Source organism: Puma concolor, chromosome D2, assembly GCF_028749965.1.
Source record: "Puma concolor isolate L17-30 chromosome D2, mPumCon1.1.hap2, whole genome shotgun sequence".
Classification (NCBI taxonomy): Eukaryota; Metazoa; Chordata; class Mammalia; order Carnivora; family Felidae; genus Puma; species Puma concolor.
In genome coordinates this window covers 16,058,004-16,080,528 of record NC_141677.1, presented here as the reverse complement: position 1 = coordinate 16,080,528, position 22,525 = coordinate 16,058,004, and the positions used below count along the sequence as shown (strand labels likewise).

The window sequence follows — 22,525 nt, the reverse complement described above, 5'->3', positions numbered from 1 at the left end:
CTGACTCTGCCCTTCTTTTACTGAGAGGCCGTGCCTTCAAACCTGTGTGTTCAAATGCACAAACTCTGTGGGGGCTCGGGAGAGCAAAATGTCCAAATGGGCACCTGTCATCCCTCCCTGACTCTTGCAGAGAGCCCTCAAACAGTGCTTTCACACAGAACTCAGAAGGCTCCGGATGAATTTGTGTGAGGCGCTCAGGAGACGTATTAATAGGCAGAAGTACCAACGTTATCGTTAGAAATCTGCATTTATGGGGGCGCCTGGCTGGCTCAGTCCGTAAAGCAGGTGACTCTTGATCTTAGGGTCATGAGTTCAAACCCCACGCCAGGTACGGAGCCTACTTAAAAAAAAAAGAAAAAGGAAAGAGAAATCTGCATTTGTGGTCACAAAGTGTGGCTATCACTATTGAATTCCTTTCTAAATACCTCATTTGCAATTATTGACATGATGGGTTTTTGTGTGTGTGTGTTTTTTTTTTTTAACAAAAAGACTCTATGTTCAATTTCAGCCCTAAAATGACTTTTAGTTTAGAGAGCAGCAGCAGGCTCTCCATATTTAAAAAGCAGGATCATTTTTTCTGGGAAAAAAAGGGGTGTCAGTTCATCAACCAAGCTGAAGACATAAAAGAGCTCTGTGAAAATCAGGGCAGCCCCCCGGTGCACCCTCCACACGTGACGATGCTGCAGACACAATGGCCTCACAGTTTAGTGCATGGGAGTTTCTTTTTTCTTAAGCCTGTCCTTTTATTTTTTTATTTTTAAAAAATGCTTATTTATTTTGAGAGAGAGAGAGAGAGAGAGTGAGAGAGAGGGCATTCGAGTGAGATGAGTGGGGGAGGGGCAGAGAGCGAGGGAGAGAGACTCCCAAGCAGGCTCCGTGCGGTCAACCTAGAGCCTGATGTGGGGTTCGATCTCCCAAACTGTGAGATCATGACCCGAGCTGAAATCCAGAGTCGGATTCTCAACTGACTAAGCCGCCCAGGCTCGCCATGGCTGTCCTTTTAAAAATAAGGAAACGGGCGTGCCTGGGCGGCTCAGTTGGTTCAGCGTCTGACTTCGGCTCAGGTCATGATCTTGCAGGTGTGGGTTCGAGCCCCGCGTCAGGCTCTGAGCGGACAGCTCGGAGCCAGGAGCCTGCTTCGGATTCTGTGTCTCCCTCTCTCTCTGCCCCTCTCCCACTCATGCTCTGTCTCTCTTTCTCTCTCTCAAAAATAAATAAAAAAACATTCAAAAAAATTTTTTAAAATAAAATAAAAAATAAGCAAACAACGAAAATAGCTCTGACCATCCTTGTTTTGCGTTCTTGACATGTGATTTCTTTAACTTGTCTCTTCAGAGAGACAACAGAGCTTCCACAGGTGTTATGAAACGGATTATCGGGGGCGCCTGGGTGGCGCAGTCGGTTAAGCGTCCGACTTCAGCCAGGTCATGATCTCGCGGTCCGTGAGTTCGAGCCCCGCGTCAGGCTCTGGGCTGATGGCTCAGAGCCTGGAGCCTGTTTCCGATTCTGTGTCTCCCTCTCTCTCTGCCCCTCCCCCGTTCATGCTCTGTCTCTCTCTGTCCCAAAAATAAATAAACGTTGAAAAAAAAATTAAAAAAAAAAAATAAAACGGATTATCGGCATCTTTTTTCTCTTTTTCAAGAGGCACCTCACGTCCCTCCCTATCTGACCCCACAAAACCAAACAACTGGAAGGGAAATCAAAGTCATGTTAAAATTGGGTAGAATACTTTCTCTTTGATGGCGTCACACAACAAGTTTAAGAAACACTCAGGGACAGTGGGGGGGATTCAAATCACCCTTGAACTTGTTTATTTACAGACTCTATCCTCACACCGTCAACAGCCCATGACCGTGACTTTTCTATTGCAGGCAGTTTTCTGGACAGAAGAATACAGAACAGGGATTTCTCTCACTTTTTAAACATGAAACTCAAGGAAAGAGAAGACTTTGAAAGAGAAACATAAATGCCAACATTTAAGAAGATGTACAAGGATGTTTCTAGGTTATTCCTTCTTAGAAAATATATTTCTGTCGAGGGGAAAAATGCATCCGCTTAGTCTGTCCCCAAAAGGTGTGTAAGGTTGGGTAGAGAAGAGCCACTGGCCACCTTACCCCTGACACTCGGTCACTTCGGGTTCCTCGGGGGGCGGGCTGCCCTCCGATTTCTTCCAGCCGATGACATACTTGCTCACTGCCCCTTGCCTGTGGTAGGGCTTGGACGCGGACCCGGGGACCTGTTGGGCGCTGCTGTGGGACACGATGTAGACTTTGGACGTATCCAGAGACCCGCTATTTTTGGAACAGTGAGCAGAAGGGCTTCCTGAATGGTGTGAACCGCTGAGGAGAAGAGCAGACAAATGCTGTGATACAACCAGATTTCATCAGTGCCAGCACGCTGCCGGACTCAGCCCCCCCACCCCCTCGCCTCGCTGTGCTTCCCCCCGGCAGCAAAATCGGGCCAAGCAGGCAGACGGGGCGGTCCTTCCACCGTGGGCCTGGTTGGGAGTGCCTGATTTTCCCAGCGCCGACGATGCTCACGTGCACACGGTACGCCTGTGGCTGGAAGGATGTTAAAAACAATCAGAGGAAAATCAGATATAAACATAAGCAACATACTTAACACCGATGCGCCGAAAGAGAGGAAACCCAAAAGAACGCGCTCCACGTCAAGTGCTGCCGGGAAGGTGCCGACACAAACCATGACAAGTATGCGGCACGGGCCCCACGCTGGCAGGAATGGGAGCGGCTGGTAAGGAGTGCCCGCCCGCCGCCCGCAGGCGTGAGAAGTGAGGCAGACGGTTTGGAAACCAGTCTGGGCACGACCCGTAAAGGTGTGCACCTGTGTGGCGCACGACCCAGCAATTCCGCTCCTGAGCGTGTGCCCTGGATAAACCACTGCACGTGTGCAACAGGTACCCATGGCGATAGGCGGACTGATCCTAACAGGTCCCCGATTCCCCCCACCTGGATCATCAGTGGCGAAACGGACGGCCAGTCAATGAACAAGAATGGATAAAGGGAAGACTCTGTGAACAAATGAACCGAGGTTGCCAACACCTTGGGTGAACCTCACAGACTTCACGTAGAAAAAGCAGCAAGCCACAAAGAATATGTCGCACGGTTCCATGTTTTTTTTTTTTATTTTTTTTAACGTTTATTTATTTTTGAGACAGAGAGAGACAGAGCATGAACGGGGGAGGGCCAGAGAGACGGAGACACAGAATCGGAAACAGGCTCCAGGCTCTGAGCCATCAGCCCAGAGCCTGACGCGGGGCTCGAACTCATGGACCTCGAGATCGTGACCTGAGCCGAAGTCGGACGCCTAACCGACTGAGCCACCCAGGCGCCCCCGGTTCCATGTTTAAATAAAGTTTACAAACAGGCAAAACGGGACAAGGTTGCTCAGGAACGCAGGTATTCAGTTCGGAAAACAGTGAGGAGAGGCGAGGGGAGGGGGACGAGGAAAGCCGGCTAGAGGCTCCCTCCAGGGAGAAGAGAAGGGCATGGGAGTGGGTTCTGACACCGCAAGGCCAACTCCGCATCTGGTGGTCGTATGCGCGTTTGCTGCGCGATCACGTGACCCAACAACAAACTACTACTGAAATGATGGAATCCCTAAATCGCAACAAAAATTGTTTGAAGTCAGCAGTTGAGCTACTAAGGCCAGAGGGACTCCCCACTGACAGTATAACCCGCCCACAGAAATAGAAAAGCCTACAGATCTTTTTTAATTCAGGAAGAACTGACAACAGAAAGTTTCGTGACAAATGACAAACTGCAGTGATAGTGCCAGAATTCAGAAAGCAAGGAGGGCTTCACTTCAGGAAAGTTGACACGCCAGGGCCCTCTGAGGACCCCGGGTCCGGACTGGCTGTGTCTTCATGCTAACTCCCCGGTGAGACCCGGGGAGGCTTTCTGAACCTCAGTTTTCTCATCTGTGAAAGGGGCTGTAACAGGGCCTCCCCTCAAAGGACTGCTCCAAAGACTATGTTAATATTAGCGAAGCACTTACAACAGTATATGCCACAGAGCAGGCATTACAGGAAGGTCCATTTTTGTTAGTGATGCACGCAAACGAGTTGTCCATAAGTAGGAGTACTTGCTATTCAAAGAGTTTACCGTAGGGCTCCCTGGGTGGCAGGCTTTCTGGTAGGATGAAATAGTAACCTTATTCCGAAACCCGATGAGCGCTACCGTTCTGAAAACCCTGTGTATAGAGTTAAGTATCCTACAAGGTAGGAAGTAAAAGAAAAAAATCAAAATGAGGAATGGTTATTAAAATGGGCTTTTTATAAATGTTCAGAAGGAAAGAGGGTAACAAAATAAACCAACTCACTTTGGAGGGTTTACGTGTTAGAGGCACTGTGGTATATGAAAAATTAAAAAACAAACAAAACAGGGCCGCCTGGGTGGCTCAGTCAGTTAAGCGTCTGACTTCGGCTCAGGTCATGATCTCGTGGGTCACGAGTTCGAGCCCCGCGTCAGGCTCTGTGCCGACAGCTCAGAGCCTGAAGCCTGCTTCGGATTCTGTGTCCCCCTCTCTCTGCCCACCCGCCCCCCCCCCCCCCGCGCTTGCACTCTCTCTCTCTCTCAAAAATAAACGAACATTAAAAAAAAACAAATAAAACACCTCATTTACTACTATGAAGTAACTCAGCTACGGGCGGTGGGTCTGGTGTTCCTGAGCGTGGCTCAAAACTGCTTCCATCTGGGCTCTAAATCGTGGACTCTGGGGGAAGATGTGTCACTGCCTTCCCATGCCCCGAGCTACCCAAGGAAGAAGCAAGGAACACTGAGAAAGGGAGCTTTGAACTCTTTCCATTTACCGGGTATACACCCGGGGATACACTCCCAACATATGGGGTCTGTAGATGGAGGCCTGGAGATTTCCACCTAAGCTGCGAATTTTGAAAAACTTCAGATCGACGGATAAGGTATACAAATAGTAGAAACACATCCCTATACCCTTCACCTACATTCACTGTTACTATCTTGCTACATATATCCCTCTCTGAACCATTTGAGAATTGGTGGCAAACTCTCTACCATACTCCTATATTTTAGAAAATTTTGTTAATGTTTATTTTTGAAGGAGAGAGACAGAGTGTAAGTGGAGGAGGGGCAGAGAGAGAGAGAGAGAGAGACAGACAGAATCCGAAGCAGGCTCCAGGCTCTGAGCTGTCAGCATAGAGACCAACGTGGCGCTCGAACTCACGACCCGTGAGATCATGACCTGAGCCGAAGTCAGACGCTTAACTGACTGAGCCACCCAGGCACCCCACCAATATAAAATATTTAAACACTAAACTCTAAGAGCAAATTCACCAAATCGATTTGATGAGCAACATGGCAAAAATCTATGCTTAGCAGCAGTGACATCATTATCAAAGTTTTCTCTGAAATGGGTAAATATTCTAGAATGTTGGCAGTAAGCTTTTCATGAATCCTTGCCTTCTAGACTAAAGTTCTTATTTTAGAGTTTCACCCGCCAGATTCCCATCACTGCTACTAAGAGAAGGGTATGAATAATGATATACAAGGGATGCTATGAGCCATTCTGCAGGAGAATCCAGAACATGAAATTATTATTATTTTTTTGCAGTTGACTTATTTCACTTTGCAGAACCTTGGTTAGGCTGATACAAATCCTGCTTTGTGTTCTGAGCTCTTACCTAAGCGCCTTCCCCTGGCAGAAAAAAAAAACGGGTTTGCTGAACTCAAGGTCTGAGCAGCAGAGAAAGCAGGCTGCAAACCCCTGGGGTCCCATCTTGGATGACCTCTGCACACCCCTCCCCCCGCCTGTTTTTGCCCTGTGCCACGGAAGTTTGTCTTAAAGAGTCTGAAGTCCTCTGTCTCCCTCCGCACAGTCCTGCAATCTTACCATACACACAACTCTGCTTCTTTCCTCCCGGACATCTGCTGGGAAGTTAAGTGTGTGAGCGCTGGGGGGGGGGAGGGTGTGGCGGTCGTGCAAAAAAGCAGAACTAGAGTATTAAGTGTGTGCCACCCACTGATCGGGCCTCCTGAAACTGGGAACTGGGAGCAGCTAATCCCAGGTGCACCCTACTCCTCTAGCAGAAATCCCCAGTGGGTTTATGAACTCAGTCGGTAAGGGGTTACCCAGCCCTCCTCGTCTCCCACGTATTCCAAGGCCTACCCTGTGCAAAGCAGTGTAGCGGGTGCTGTGGATACCAAGTGAACGAGGCAGGCCAAGTGCCTTCTGGCCTCCAAACAGGACACTCCAGTGAGGGGAGGCAGAGCTAAGTTCTTATGCGGGGGGATGCATAATAGGCCCAAACCATTTCAGCTCTGGGTGAGGGCTAAAAAGAAAGTAAAACACGGGATGGGGTACAGAGGGCATGGGGGCCGGGCTGTGATCTTCGCCAGGTGCTCAGCCCTGGTGTCAGCCCCTGCCCAGGTTTATTCTGCTCTTTCTCCTACGTGGGCTGATCCCAGTCATAGCCCAGACCGCCGGGCACTGGGCCTCAGCTCCCAGCCCAAAGAGAACCAGAGGAGAAAGTAGGGGGCTGGTGATTTCATCACCACAGACACACAGGCCCTTTCGGGTTTGCAGAATCGGACAGAGGCCTTACTGAGCAAAATTCCTTTTCCTTCCACCCTCAGAGACATTAAATCTCATTTTAAATATTTTAAATGTGAAATATCAGGGCGCCTGGGTGACTCCCGTCAGTTAAGCGCCCCACTGGCTCAGGTCAGGACCTCACAGTTCTGAGTTCGAGCCCCGCGTCGGGCTCTGTGCTGATGGCTCAGAGCCTGCAGCCTGCTTTGGATTCTGTGTCCCCCTCTCTCTCTCGCTCTCTCAAAAATAAATAAACATTAAAATAAATAAGGAAGTGTAAAATATTGATATATTTAATAAAGAATTCAAAAACAAAATATATATTTCACATATACATAAAATAACATTTAAAATTTTTAAATATTTTGAATATTTTAAAAACGTCAAGATATTTTAAATCTGATTTTCTCTAGTTCTTCTGCACAGGTCAGAGGACAGACAGGAGGAAGTATTCAAAAGATTCAATTTGCTGACTTAATTTCCTACTGAGCAAAAGCCTACAGTGTAAGTTGAAACGTGGCCTCAGAGTCACCGTCAGCGAACGACCGCGAGAAAAAACCCAGCCAGGTGGGAAAGGCTCCTAGTCCCTCAACATATATCATTTCCACAACAGCTGTGGACGCACTCAGTTTAAAGGGGTAGAAAAAAAGGCAAATCCATCAGAAATTCAATCTTGCACTCTCATATACTTTCTAATAGCCTAACCCACTAAATTAACGAATGGTTCAGGTATTCAACAAAATCTCCTTCAAATCCTATAAATATCCCTACCTCTATTTACAAATGAAGGTGCTCTGAGAAGCAGGTTCCACAGAAATTTTCCTTAATAGTACGACACAGTTCCATCTGCGATGCCAATTACATTTGTCTAACAAGGTATCGCGAAGTCAGCCGTGTCACAAGTCTCGCCAACTCTGAACGAGACATTAGAAGCGGGTGGAATCCCGAGATGATTTCTGTAAGTATGGCCGATTTTCAACTGTCCCTGAAATTAGGATAGGAATAATGCAGGTAACCGAAGTCACTGCTAATACTCCTATATTATTTATTTATTCCTAAACATATTTTAAGTCAAGTTAGTAAGAGAACTGGTAAACAGTGGTAAGAATGTCTATCTTTTTTTTTTTTTTTTAATTTTTTTTTTTCAACGTTTATTTATTTTTGGGACAGAGAGAGACAGAGAATGAATGGGGGAGGGGCAGAGAGAGAGGGAGACACAGAATCGGAAACAGGCTCCAGGCTCTGAGCCATCAGCCCAGAGCCCGACGTGGGGCTCGAACTCCCGGACCGCGAGATCGTGACCTGGCTGAAGTCGGACGCCCAACCGACTGCGCCACCCAGGCGCCCCAAGAATGTCTATCTTGAAAACAATCTCCGCATCCTACGCTCCATCTGCCTCCGTAGAAGAAGACGGAGTATGGGGTGGATGGACAGTTAGGACTCCCCTGCCTGGCATCCGCTCCTCCTTCTACTGGTGTAACAATACCCCGATTTCTTCCGGGGAAGCAGCTGTCTTCACCACCCCTCAGCCGCCTCCTGCCTCAGACATGGTGCCCCCTACCACGGTGGTGAAAGCCAAGGGAGTGTGAGGAGATATTTGGGGGTGGGGGTGGGGGTGGGGGTGGGGGTGGGGGAAGAGTTTCTACTGAAACTAGACAAGAACCACACTTTCTTCCTGTGGACAAAAGAGCGTGAGCTCGGGGGGCCTACAGGCGACACGGCCAAATTCAGCCAAGAGGATCCCCCCACCATGATTTCGGGGCCTATCACGTCAAGCCTAATGATGGGGGCAGTCCAGTCTTGGGTGGTTATCAAGCGAGCTGCAGCAGCACCTTGACGGTTCTGGACTTTTCTGTTACATGAGCCACAATACTGCCTTTGTTGTGTGAACCGATTAGTGGGGGGGTCTTCTTTGACTTGTAACATAAACGCCCTCGAGTGACACACGCGGTAAGTAAGACACCGAGGAAGGTGTTAGCCACAGGACAATAAACGCAGGACCGCAGCAGTGAGTATGTGTGCACACGCGCAAGTTTGACGTAAAGAATTTTCCACGACTTCCGGGGGAGACAGCCGAGATGCTCTGCGCGCTGGCACTGAGAATGTGACCACGGCTACTCCTGTTTGTGCCCACTGACTGCGTGTGGGGCTGTCCAACGTGGCTCCCAGCTGAGACTCCGTGAGGTCCCCATCCCCTGGCGGTGGCTGTGTGACAAAGGGAGAAGGTCTGGCGGGAGACTGGGGGGAGGGGGAGGGCAGCAGTGGCCTTGAGAAAGGCTCTGGGGGAAAGTCCCACAGTAGTTGGGAGCCGGGTTAGGAAGCCTCGCAGGCAAGAGGGAGATCAGGGTAGCCGGTGTGGTTAAAGTCTGTCCACAGCCACCTCTGAACAAATGGATTTCTTCATCTAGTCTCTGAAGGCAGAAATCACAGACTGGATGGGTTTTTGAAATGTTGTACAGACATACGTCTCACACACACACACACACACACACGAACACACACACACACAGGAGTTTAAAACCACTCGTAACCGTGTGTTAAACATCTACACCTCAGAATAGCATCCTATTAAACGCAGCTAGTCTTTGTTTTAAAAAACCGAACCAATCATCTGAACGAACTTTCGGACCTCGGGTCCCCCCTTTCGGTAAAGGGGACTCCGGGACACAGCTCAGCGGGCACAGCCTCCATCTAAGGGAGCTGCGCACCGCCCCCCGAATTACCGTGCGCTGCAGCCTGAGGGCCGCCTCGCTTGCCACCACTTCTAAAAACTTAGGAACAAGCCGAACTGGGAGAGAGGTCAGTGCCTACAGGAGCGAGCAACTGCGCTGTGCAGCTTTTTCTCTCCGATTTAAAGAGAAGGGTAGCAACACCCCACGCGAGTGACTTCCCGGGGTGCGCATTTCACGGTGGGACCTGAGACATGAGCCCTTCCTCTGAAGTCACCGGGCACGCAGGGGGCCGGCCCACCGGGCCGGCACACGCCCTTCCCATCCGGGCCCCTCCCCGCCCCCAGCAGGACCCAGCGGGCCCCCGCCGGTGCCGGGCCAGTGGTGCAGGGGCACTGACCTGGAGTGAGACGAGATCTCGCTGAGGTCGCCCACGCTGCCGTCGGCCGCGCTGCCGGCCGAGATGGGCGGCGCGTAGCCGTGCACCGCGTACATCTTCGCCGCCTCGCCGTCAGGCCCCGGGAGGTCGGCCGGGTCGCCCCACTGCTCGGCGCGGCTGTGGATCACGGCCCTGCCGCCCGCCAGGTGCACGGGGCCCAGGACCGCGGCGGGCATGCAGGGGGCCGTGTCGATGCCACTGTCCGTAGAGGCCCCTTTGATGTAGGTGAGCCCCAGCAGCTCCGGGTCCATCAGGTCCCCGGACCCAAAGTGCTTGTCGTCGCTGTTGCTGGACGTGTTGCTGGACAGCGTGTTGCTGCTGGAGTGACTGGAGCAACTTTTGTCTCCAATCTGGAGAAGAGAGAGAAACGGAGGGGCGTCAAACAGACCCCAGGCTCTGCTTCCTTGTGAAACTTCTTCTCGCCCAGACTCACAGAGCTACAGGCCAGAGGATCCCCCCCAAACCCTTTTGACGCGCCCCACAACGTGAGACGATGAATGACAGAACTCACTTTTATGGGTTTTTGTTTTTGTGTTTTTAGAATTCACTTTTATTTTTTATTTTTATTTTTTTTTTAAATTTTTTTTTAATCTTTATTATTTATTTTTGAGAGAGAGAGAGAGATAGAGTCTGAGCAGGGGAGGAGCAGAGAGAAAGGGAGACACAGAATCGGAAGCAGGCTCCATCCAGGCTGGTAGCACCGAGCCCGATGTGGAGCTTGAACCCACGAACCATGAGATTGTGACCCGAGCCGAAGTCGGGTGCTTAACCGACTGAACCACCCAGGCACCCCTAGAATTCGCTTTTAAAAACTCTCCTGGTTTTATGCACAAGTCCCAGACTCCTAATCCGGCTCATAACTCATCTTAAGTTACATGGGAATCTCCTCAAGCCTTTGTTCGATTCTTTGTGTGTGAAGCATGAAAGTGTTGCCGCGGTGTCACCAACCGGAAAATAATCAACAAACGTTACACAAACCGGGGAGGTGCATGGAAAATTAGCACAAAGAGGGGAGCAGTCTTTCATCAAGCAAGCTCTCCTGTGACAAACTGCAGTGCCAGCCCTGGGTTCGGGCACAAGACCCGGGTTTGAATCACAGCGGTGGGATGGTGTCCGGTCAGTCACTTAGCCCCTCCCTGTGCTCACAATACTGAGCTCCGATGACCAATGCGTGGGCCCAGTGAGATAATGCACGGCCGCACGCTGCCACCGCGAAGCGCAATCTAATACAAGTGACTTCTCTGAGAGAGCCGGAGTCACCGTATGCCCCCGGTGCTAATGAGAAGGGGCTCTCCTTGCAGTCTCTGGAAGACACAAAGCAAAGAGAGCATCTGACTCAGGGAATCATACCGACTGGCTTCTCTTCAGAGCCTGGGAAAACGGACAAGGCCTGAAGCAGAAGCCAAGGGCTGGCATCATGAGGCCAACGCATGCCCTGATCTACCTTAAAGTGGTTTGGCCTTTTCTCCTTCCTGCCGTCCGTCAGATCTTTAAGCACACCCCTCTGACCTTTTTAGCACACACTGCCGTTCTCAGGTCTACTCCTACCCCTGCCTTCCTAAAGGGGTCTTAGACCACCGTCAGAGATTTGTCAAGGTGGAATTCAACGGCTACTGTGAGGCTGGTTCAAGACAAGGCCCTGACATCGCTAAGGGAAGGACGGTCCCATGGGTTCCCCGGGCACTCGGCTATAGAGCTCGCCAGTGACTCCCGAACAAAGAGGGAAAAAGCAGCTCAGGTCAGGAAATGATAAAATTTCTTCACCTGCAAGCTCTCAAAACTAAGCTAGTTTCAAATGTTGGCTTTTTTTGGCCAACGGCCAACAGGTCACGTTTTCGCATGTGACAGGAAGTTCTGCCTCACTGAGCTACGGCCGCCTGTACGGAACGGCATGTGCTAATGCATGGAACGCCATGTGCCAATGCCCGGGAGCCCATGCCGGGCACTCTGGAGCACTACCTGTCAGTCCTCGCTGCTGACCGCTAGTCAGCGGCCACAAGTAGTACTGTGAATCATTACGCGGCCAGCTATGGGCAGGGTATGCTGCTTTGCACTTTCTGGCACCGCCCACAAGGTTGTAAACCGTTGACCATAAAAACAGGACTGTGGTTTAGTAACCGCGATGCCGGATGTCACGGATCGAAAGGCTGGAGGACATAGTCTTGGCTTTGCCAGTAATTTCCCGTGTGGCCTTTCTCTGAGGTGCTTTAGAAATCAACGAGGGAAAAAAAAAAAAATGTAACTTATGTATCGATTTGTTTTCACCTCGCCTCCAAGAGACCTGGGAGGTAGACGACCTGCCACCGAGTCCCTGGATTCTCACGCGACGTGTGCGGAGATGCACGAGGCCGGCCACGTGAGAGGGGCGTTTACGGACGAAGGACTTACGTGGGAAAGCTTGTTGGGGGAGTCTTTGCAACTTGAATCTTTCTGCAGGGCTCTTTCCTTATAGGAGCTCAGGACTTTGGAGGGTGGGCCATGCCATTTGGTTTCTGTCGCATAAAGAGAGAAGAGGAGAATATCTGGTTTTTCGTGTTAACGAGACAGCAAAGCAACACAGAAGCCGAACAAAATGGTGTGGAGACAACGAGCGGGACTGTGGTTCTAGACCCTTCTGGTCTCCCCAACGGATACACCCCCAGGGTGGGCGGGACCACCACCAGAAGGTCAATGTTCCGTTGCCACAGGCACCACAAGCACAACCACCCAGGACGAGGTGCCCCGTGGCGTCGGAAGACCCCGCCGACCACACGGGCTTGCTCCCACGACAGTGCTCACCAAGTGGGCTGAGCCAACGGACGAACGAACGAGTAAACAAGCGACAGGAGGAAGGAGGGAAGGGGGTTGAAGAGCACGGAGGAAGGCCAGTTTACCAGCCGGGTTTCTCATTACCCAGATGCCTGCTTCCTTCCAGCACCTCCTCCCGCTCCCTGGCTCCTTCACACTCCAAAGGGCCCGCGCCCTGGTGCTCGAGCAGCAGGGGAGACTGGCACCTGCAAAGACCACAGAGCTGAGTGGCCGGCCGGCCGGCCAGGCATCCGCGGACACATCCCTTGGGGGTGCTGCTCCGGAATGGGGGCGCGGGGGGGAGCCCTCAGCAGAAGTCGTGTGCCGGCCCGGCCCTGCCAGGTGTGCTTCAAGCGGCTGTAATCGGGGACCCTACGGTGTCACTGCTGGCTCAACAGAGGCGCCTGGATGACAGCCATTTACAGACACGAAAGGGCTGCCCATGCCAGGAGGTGGGAGGGCTGTCCAGGGTCAGAAAACCTGTCCCCAGTAAGCCAAGGAGGAGCTCACTGCTTCTGTTTCGTTTTCTTCCGCTTTCCTTCCTGCTGAGAATATATGGAACCGATACTTCTTTATGTTAATGATTTTAGGGACAAGAAAGTAAGACTGTTTCGCTATAGACTACATCTCGGTGGACTCCGTGGTATGAAAACCCCAAAGAGGGCAACGTAATTCTACAAAAGAAATAAAGGACGGGAAACTTCTTCCTGTTACAAAATGATTCTTACTTACAGAATCTGGTTACAAACATCGACTGCTAAGCCTAAACCAAAGGGATCCAGGGAGAGACATTTCCCTCTGCTTCTGTGAGAGCAGTAACGAAGTTGCTGTTCCCCCAGCAAGACCCTTCTCTGCCCTTCTCTGCCCTGGCGGTTCTCTCCTCTCCAGACTCAACTGCAAAACAGTACGTGGCATGGGGCGCCTGGGTGGCTCAGTCGGTCGAGCGCCCGACGTCGGCTCAGGTCGTGATCTCACGGCTCGTGGGTTCGAGACACGTGTCAGGCTCTGTGCTGACAGCTCAGAGCCTGGAGCCTGCTTCGGATTCTGTGCCTCCCTCTCTCTCTGCCCCTAACCCACTTGCATTCTGTCTCTCTCTCTCTCTCTTAAAAATAAATAAACATTAAAAAAATAAAATAAAACAACAACAACAACAACAACAACAACAAAAAAACCAGTACGTGCAAAAAGATGCTGCCAGGAACACCACCCTCACCCTTTTCGTCCCTGACTTTGTTGGATGTTTCTCCTGGGTTTCTGTATCTGTCAGTTCAGCAGACCTCGGGCATCCTTGGGCTCGACCTGACCTGCTGGCTCTTGGACACCACACACACACACACACACACACACACACACACACACACACGCTACCGGGGACGATCCTCAGCTGCGTGTGTGAGCACCACCCCCCCCCACCCCCCGCCAACCGCTGTTCTCAAACAGGAGGCAGGAAAAGACGGCCAAGCGCTCTGCCTGCCTTCTCTGATGTCGGGCTGTGCTTCAGAGAAAAAGCACTTCCAAGAGAGGCTGTGAATTTGCTCCTCGTCAGCAACTTAAGTGAGGGGAAAACTCCCGAGGGCCACTGCCTAGAGAGTCCCCTAACCCTTCATTTTCAAAAAGACTTTCCTTATTAAGACGAAAAAACACACAGGCTCAGAATATGGACAAATGAGCTCGGTGTACATAGACATGACGAGCTGCTTGGCCTGGACGAGTGACTTATGACAAGCCTGCCTGGCTTTTTTATACCCCCCCAAGTGGCCCCATGTACAGCAGGCACTCAGTACACGCTTCAGTGAGTTACTGACCAGGTCCCGCCCAGGGGCCAGCAAGGAGGTAAGACTGAGCAGTACCCGTCATATGCCGCCTGCGGTCTCCAGGGTCCGCTGCCACCAGGCCCGGGGTCGCTGGAGGAGGACTGGTTGCTGGGCGAACTTCTGGAACAGTAACTAGAATTATTAACGGGGCACCGAGGGGCCTGCACAGCGGCCAACGTGGCAACCGGGCCCAGTCTGTTTTACAAATAAACTCATCTTATAATGACAGAGAAAAGGAAGAAATTCGCATTGCAGCATGAAACAGAATAAAGCACGGGCAAATACACCAGGAATGGGGGGGGGGGGTGGGGCAGAGACATTAGGTGGCCATTTATCACAGGAAGGAGATGTGGCAGGAACAAGCCTTCACCATCTGAAGACTTAAAGTGCAGAGAATGATTCTGGTGAAATATGGAAGGACAGCACACAAACCCCCAAGAATACAGAATTATGAAAACATTACTACCATTTGTTCTATAAAGCTTCATGCAAGGCACGTTCAGGTCCTGTATTTGCAATCTATGTGGAGGGAAAACCCTAAATTGGTCAAAACCATTTATTTTCATACATCTGTTGAATGCAATCCTATTTATTTCAAATACACCAAAATAAGTATGACCCTTGAGAGCTCACTTGATAAAGATGTGCTTGCCAGGTTTCCATTTTGTTGCTAGAACTCTCCAGGTTTTTTCCCTATAATTTACTACATTCTGCATTAAAAAGGGAGGCTCTGGAGACCCCGTCCCTCCCACATGCTGCCCTTTTACCTGGGCTACCCACGTGCACTTCTTTGAATATGGTGAGTTTATAAACTCAGCAGACATCCGAGCGAGGAGGCCCAGAGCCAAGATAATTTAATGCTAAATTAAAGGCACATCGTTCCTGCATTCAACCTATAAAGAATAAACTGGAGAAAGACCTCATGTTTTAATCTAATTGTCATTAATAGCTGTATAGGCTTACTATGTGCCAGGAATGGTTCTAAGCGGTTTGCACATATTGACTGATTCAATCCTCATAATGTCCTGAAGAGGTCTTCTCTTATTACTAGGTTTATTTTTCAGATGAGGAAATCGGAGTGGGGAGAGGGTGAGCAGCCCGGCTCAGCATCCTTGTTTCCAACGCTCTAATAGATACCAGAGCCCCCCCAGCCACTCTGCACAAACTCATGGCCTCTCCATGGCCCGTAAGTTACGAGAAAACGAAAACTAAAGCAGGAGAAATCAACTGCTTTAACCACAAAAAGCCAAATTTACCATTTTGTTCCCTTAAAACTACCTAATGCGAATTATGCACCTAAAAATTCTCACCAGCTTCTAATGCCAACTTTTAAACAAGCGCATTCTGTCATTGAAAACTTAACTTGAAGTTTAACTCAACTTGCTTAAAATAAGAGGAACAAAGCGAAGATGTGCTAATGACCTTGGGACCTCTTAAAATGCTACACTTAAAATACTACATTAGGAAGATGGGATTCGGTCCCCGAGTTTGCAGTTTTATTTATACTTAAAACTGCCTGCGCTCATCTAGAGGCTCCTGGGAATGCCTTCCCCGTTATCGTGCCCCGGAAGGTTTAGGGAGCAAGGTGACCAGGAGGACCAGGACGGAGAAAAAGTCGCCGCCCTGGTGGGCGCATCTGGAACAGAACCTGCGTGCCACCTGCACCAGTGCCGGGCGAGGGGCGGGGACAGATCCCAGGCACCACCCCACCCGGGGCCCGCCCTGCCGCCTGCCTGGCCTGCTTGTTCAGAACAGGCTAACCCAGAACCCATCAAGCCAAAGCCGAAGTGCCTCCCCGCAACGTCAAGTTCCAGCCCCAGGGTCTGATAAGCGCCGTCCCTGGGGAAAGGGCATGGGCGTTACCTCGTGCCGTCCGGCAGCTTCCGGTCGAAGGAGGTGCTCCGGGGAATGGCAGCCTGGGCCTGCTGTAGCAGCTGCTGGCACTGCAGGCGGTCGGGCGTGCCGGGCACCGGGGACGCCCTGGACAGCGGCTGCAGGGCGGGCGTGGGCACGCGGTGCCACGTGGTGTTCCTCCGGAAGGGCGTTTTGTACTCGCAGGGGGTGCCTTCACTGTCCAGTTTGTACTCCACCATGGGGATCCGGCAGAGCTCCGAACACCCTCTGTGGGGCCGAGAAGAGCGCATGAGTAGGGAGGGAGGCTGGGCGCCGAGCCATCAGCACGGCTGCCGGCGGCTTGCAGAGACCGGAGGAGAGCCATGCACCCTAAGGAGTATCCCTGGCTTCTGGTGCCTCTGTTTATGCTCCAGTATGAACCAGTAGGATCTGGTATCACGCTGGTGATTCTGGTTTATGGCAGATACCCTCTCTACGTCTTTCGCAAACTTCTTAGTCTCGAACGTATCTTTGACCAATTTGCACACGTGACATCGTGCACAGTGAACACAGGCAATAAACAAACTTTAACAGATAAAAAATGCCTCCTATACCATCTGAACAGGGTCAAGAGAAGTACAGTTCTATAACCGGGAATTAGTCGCATGTCACTTCTTCTATGGAGTCTGAGAACAGTGGAAAATAAAATTAGTAAAAGCTGTCACAGTCCAGGGGAAACCCGAGTGCCCATCCCGTCACAGTGTGGGTCTGAGTTACCACAGTCACTCTCTGAAACTAGCACTACAGCTCCCAGAACGTCGTCTCCTGGAATGCTCTCTCGTGTGCTCAAATGACCAGTCAGGAACCTGTTAGCCTCAAAATATGATTTAAGTGAGACATCTCTCAAGTTTCTCACTAATTACATAGTGCACACAGTACTATTAACTTGACAAAGTTGGCCCGTGAAACCAACTGGCGCTGTTTGGCAAGGACACGGGAAGCCTGGGTAGGTTTCAAATCTGAGCGCTGGTGCCTCTCCCCAGACATTCCAGAGTCAACATAAAAACTTGGTAATATTCACCCCTTGAGAAACCTACTAGGGTAACATGGTTCTTTAAACAGGAGACTTCTATTCTCAGGATGGTAGAAGAACGTTTCAGCCTCTTGTCCGAATCATAATGCAACAACAAAGAGGACATGAAATAGACACAAACTTGACCATCTACAAAAATTGAGACAACTGAAACTCTAAACTTCAGCAATCAAAGACGAAACGCCAGTGGAACAGTGCTAAAGGTTTAGCAGAGCAGAGGAAGGCAAAACCCAAGGGTGTGCAGAGGGAGACAAGGAGAGATGAGACCACCCCCCTTGCACAACCCCGAGCAGGTGCAGGGACAGGGAGCATCAGGCAGCACAGGAGGCAGGAGTGAGGGAGAACGCTTAAGAGGTGGGGGTTATTTATTTTTTTTTAATTTTTTTTTCAACGTTTATTTATTTTTGGGACAGAGAGAGACAGAGCATGAACGGGGGAGGGGCAGAGAGAGAGGGAGACACAGAATCGGAAACAGGCTCCCAGGCTCTGAGCCATCAGCCCAGAGCCTGACGCGGGGCTCGAACTCACGGACCGCGAGATCGTGACCTGAGCTGAAGTCGGACGCTTAACCGACTGCGCCACCCAGGCGCCCCTAGAGGTGGGGGTTATTTAGAAGAGTACACAAAAGAAAAGTTTGACACTGGGCGGCTCGGGTCCATTCAGGCGATTACCACCCCTGCCTCTAGGGGGCAGGAACAATGCTCGAGGGACCGCCACCTGACGGGATCCAGACACAGAGGAAAAGCACGGCCGAAAACAAAAGGTTAAGTGAAAGTCTCACTGGAAAATGAGACCTACAGTCATTTCTTCTTACTCCAAACCCAGCTTCATAATGCTGATCACCCCACAAAGGCGGATGAGGATATCCCTCTAGAGAAAAGACCATGAGATGTATATTAGATATAAGCCACCCAATCACCCTGTGTGAGGCTCACTGACCAACCATATCCTTCAAGAAGGAGGAACTTTTGAAATTTAAAAACATGACAGCCAAAATTCAAAATAAAAAAGTCCACTAAGACAGCTGTAAGGAAAAAAAAAATTAAAGAAAAAAAGGGGTGCTTGGGTGACTCAGTCGGTTAAGCGTCCAACTTTGGCTCAGGTCATGATCTCGCGGTCTGTGGGTTTGAGCCCTGCGTCCGGCTCTGTGCTGACAGCTCAGAGCCTGGAGCCTGTCTCAGATTCTATGTCTCCCTCTTCCTCTGACCCTCCCCGTTCATGCTCTCTCTCTCTGCTTCAAAAATAAATAAATGTTAAAAAAAAAAAAAAAGAAAAGAAATAAATAAATAAATGTTAAAAAAAAATTTAAAAAAAGACAGCTGTAAGGGAAACTGAGGAGCTCTCCCAAAACGTTACTGGAGGGCGAGCATATGAAAATTAAAGTGCATTCCAAAAAGTCTAATAATGTCTACGTAACAGAGGTACCAGAAAGATAAAAGAGAGAAGGGTGGAGAGGAAATTATTAAGAAACAATACAAGAAAATCTCCAGAATTAAAAGATACATAAAATCAGATTAAAAGGTCCACAGAGTGCTCACTGCAGTGAGTGAAGAAAGGTCCACGTCAAGAGACATATACGTGCACACATACATAGGTGGGATGGGAAGAAACTTTCGGAGGCGATGGGTATGTTCATGGTGTTGATTATGATGATGGTTTCATGGGTGTCTACTTATCTCCAAACTCACTGAGCTATATGTGTTAGATGTATACAGCTTGGTTATGTCCATCATACCTCAATATATATATATATAATTATTCCCCAGACATCCTTATGGAACTACAAACCCTTGGGTTACAGAGAAGATCCTGAATTCCTAGGGTGGTGGGGGGGGGGGCAGGAGGTTGGAGAGGGGGGCCGGCCTCACATAAAGGACTGGGGCACAGAACGGCTTTATTTTTCTCAACAGCACAACTGGATGCAAGTTACTTCTCACCCATCAAATCAACAGTACTTGGAGCCTGGGAGGAAGAGACAGGCAGGGATCAAAAACAGTGGCCTGCTTTTTGGCTAGGGAAACCATGTGGATGGTGGCACTACCCTCTGAGAAGAGAAGCAGACTGAACAAGCTATTGGAAAGAGACACTTAACGCCCGTTTTAGTAAACTTCACTTCATATGTTATCCTAAGTCTCCTTCTCCCAAAGCAAGATTCACCTCTTACCTGGGCAAGTTTAAATTACTCTGGATTTACTGAATGCATTAGTTAAATTACTGGTCAAGGACAATAAGTCCAGCTTTACACTGGATTGTCATGGATGGCACTTTCCAAGTGTTTTTCTACTTAACCAGGGGACACATCCCCTTGACTAGTGATTCATCCATACGACCAACAGCGTAAGTAGAAATCATAAGGGTGGGATATTACGGTCATACCAAAACATCAAGAAAACCTACTCTTGTCTTCCGCCCTATCTGGTGCTCTAAGCAAGTGACTTGATATTCAGGGATCTCAAAGGCCGCAGTTATGAATCCTAAAAGGAGGGAGACCTACCCAAGTTAAAGGTCCTGGAGTTAGATCTGAATGAAAGGAACACGGAAGTTTGAGTCTTGTGGACCAAAGGGCAACATGTATTTCCAGCGCCTTGTTTGGGTTCCAAGTTTCCTGGGCTGACTTAAAAGGAAGAAGCAGCAAACAGAAGACAGATGGCTGAGGAGTGTGGAATATTTAATTCACCCTCATAGACTGTAGTCTTTAATAAGACATTGTAACTTAGCTCGAATCTCTGAGCAAAAACATTACACAAATTCATGCTCATGACTAATATTTTAGAGAGTGCTGACACAAGCGTGTGCAAACCCATGTGGTGGAGGGGAGATTCGGGGAGGAGTTATTTCACTTCCAGCCTCTTGCGTGAAGTCATATGTAAATGATCTTTTGGATGCTAAAAACTGGCATACTTTTGCCCGAATACAAATCACGTACTTAAACAAATAGCTTTATTTGAAAATCGAAACTGATTGTTAGTATGTGACGTTTTTCTAGCAACTGCTCTTATAAACCCTAGGTGTCTGCTTTGTTCACTTCTGAGAGTAAGACAGCAAGTAAATACTGCTAATTTTACCATATTATCAGACCTAGTCCAATGTAGTCCTGCTGTCTATATAAAAGGAATGTCTGGGGGCGCCTGGGTGGTTCGGTTGGTTGAGCGTCCGACTTCGGATCGGGTCATGATCTCACAGTTCGTGAGTTTGGGCCCCACATCGGGCTTTGTGCTGACAGCCCGGAGCCTGGAGCCAGCTTTGGATTCTGTGTCTCCCTCGCTCTCTGCCCCTCCCCCACTCTCACTCTGTCTCTCTCTCTCAAAAATAATAAACATTAAAAAAATAAAATAAAATAAAAGGAATGTCTGGAAGGACATGTATAGAAAATTCAACCAATTTTTAGGGACGTGGGAAGAGGGCTCGATTAAGAATTGCCAGTTGGCTACAGCTGCTGCTGCAGGGAATACGGAACGTCATCCGCACCTGCACCTGTCCCTGCACGTGTTCCTTTTGCCTCCGTGGGGAGACAGCGTGGGGCACCAGGCGAGACATCCCCGCTCCTCTATAGCATAAAGCCTGGTGCTGCCATGAAGGGGCACACAGCAAGTATTTCTAGTCATTAAGAAAAGACCGCCGGAGACCCAAACGGACCAAAGGCGAAAAGACCTCGCACAAAACAGACATTCCCCAAAAAGTGAGCCGTTAGTCTTGTGCGTAACTTTTTTTTTTTTTTTTTTATTTAACCAAAGACAGATCTTGATTTTTCCTGCATGAGGGCATACATTTGGAGCCCTCCGATAAATGCCTTCGGCGCACTTTTGACACGCACCAAATCAAGTCCACGGATGTGAAGTGCATTTCTAGCTCCTGGCACGCTTTTCACAGTCTGCTCGTGAAAAAGAAGGCACTCGAAGACGTTAGAGAAGGTTGATTTCCTCATTCAGTCACTTACAGATGTACACGTCACCTGATTCTGCTTCTAATTAACATGCCGGGTAGAGATCAACACGCGCTCCACTTCAGGGTCAAAAATAAATATAATTTTTGACACTGTTTGTCTAGCCAGTAACTTTTCTCCGCTTCTAATATTGCTCTGTAGTATACCCCGGAAGGCAAAACGTTCTTTAGACCAAAGTGGCCATAAAAACCGTGCTCGTTGAAAATGCGATACTAGGGGCGCCTGGGTGGCGCAGTCGGTTAAGCGTCCGACTTCAGCCAGGTCACGATCTCGCGGTCCGTGAGTTCGAGCCCCGCGTCGGGCTCTGGGCTGATGGCTCGGAGCCTGGAGCCTGTTTCCGATTCTGTGTCTCCCTCTCTCTCTGCCCCTCCCCCGTTCATGCTCTGTCTCTCTCTATCCCAAAAATAAATAAACATTGGAAAAAAAAAATTAAAAAAAAAAAAAAAAAGAAAATGCGATACTACAAAACCATAAAGGTGACAAGCGGTTCCATTGCTGGAGCCCTCAGAGGATCCCACATTTTACTGCTTCCCTCTGAAAAACGCTACTTGTCCTTCTGAACCTGGCATGGCGGTGACTTCCTGGGATGGCTTATTCCGGGACAAGGGACGCTCGCTGACTTCCTTCTCTCCACCCCCATTAGTGCTCTCCCTGCTTCCTGCACCCTGAAGCGGTTTCCTACCAGCAGGATTTGGGATCAACAGCCACTACCCGGCTTCTGGGCATGGCCGGCACAGGGGTGGCACCCACTCGGGGTCACCTGCACTGCCAGGCACTGCCCTTGTGCACCCTAACTTCCCACACACCCCGCAAGGCCCCCAACCTGGCACCCACTCACGCAAACTGACTCCTTTCAAATGCCACCCCCCGTTTCTTGGAATAACACTCCGTGTGTCACCGGTCATCTGCAGAACCGGCACTGGCCGGGATCGCTTCCACCTTCAAGCCTGACTGTCGGGGCCATCTCGGATGGCTCCGGCCAGCCAGGCCGCGGCACGGTCTTCTCCACCTGTCCCTAGCAGGAAGCCTCTCACTGAATCACGCTGTTCTCCATGAAAGACACAGTTTGGGCTCTCGGCTTAAAACCCAAAGCTGCCAATGTGTAGGTTGGAGACAACCCAGTCTCTGTGGACCCATGTTAAATTTTAGGAGGTACGGAAGCTTCCTGAAGTGCTGGCCTCCCAAGAAAGAAGTTAGTTTCAAACAGACACCATTAGTTTTTCCTTCTATAAAAGTGAAGAAGCTAATATTAAGCAGCGAAAGGCACATAAATGTTCATGAAGGTTCGTTCTGGATAATGTACAGATTTAGAGAACTTTGGAATCGCAAAGCGTATATAACAATCAGAATTGCAGAACGTTTTAG

General features: G+C 49.8%; 1 protein-coding gene across 8 annotated transcripts in view; it reads right to left on the bottom strand.

The window, feature by feature from the left end:
• Positions 1–22,525, bottom strand: part of SIPA1L2 (signal induced proliferation associated 1 like 2) — a 223,199-nt gene that overhangs the window by 28,096 nt on the left and 172,578 nt on the right. For 7 of the 8 annotated variants that reach the window (XM_086679672.1, XM_086679677.1, XM_086679678.1 and 4 more), the window contains exons 11-16: positions 16,155–16,412; positions 14,328–14,411; positions 12,583–12,683; positions 12,079–12,182; positions 9,652–10,040; positions 2,115–2,339 (exon numbers count right to left, since the gene is read on the bottom strand). In XM_086679672.1, coding sequence (XP_086535798.1) covers positions 2,115–2,339; positions 9,652–10,040; positions 12,079–12,182; positions 12,583–12,683; positions 14,328–14,411; positions 16,155–16,412 — 1,161 coding nt within the window. The remainder of the gene's footprint in view (positions 1–2,114; positions 2,340–9,651; positions 10,041–12,078; positions 12,183–12,582; positions 12,684–14,327; positions 14,412–16,154; positions 16,413–22,525) is intronic. The other variant, XM_086679676.1, reaches the window with a different exon arrangement.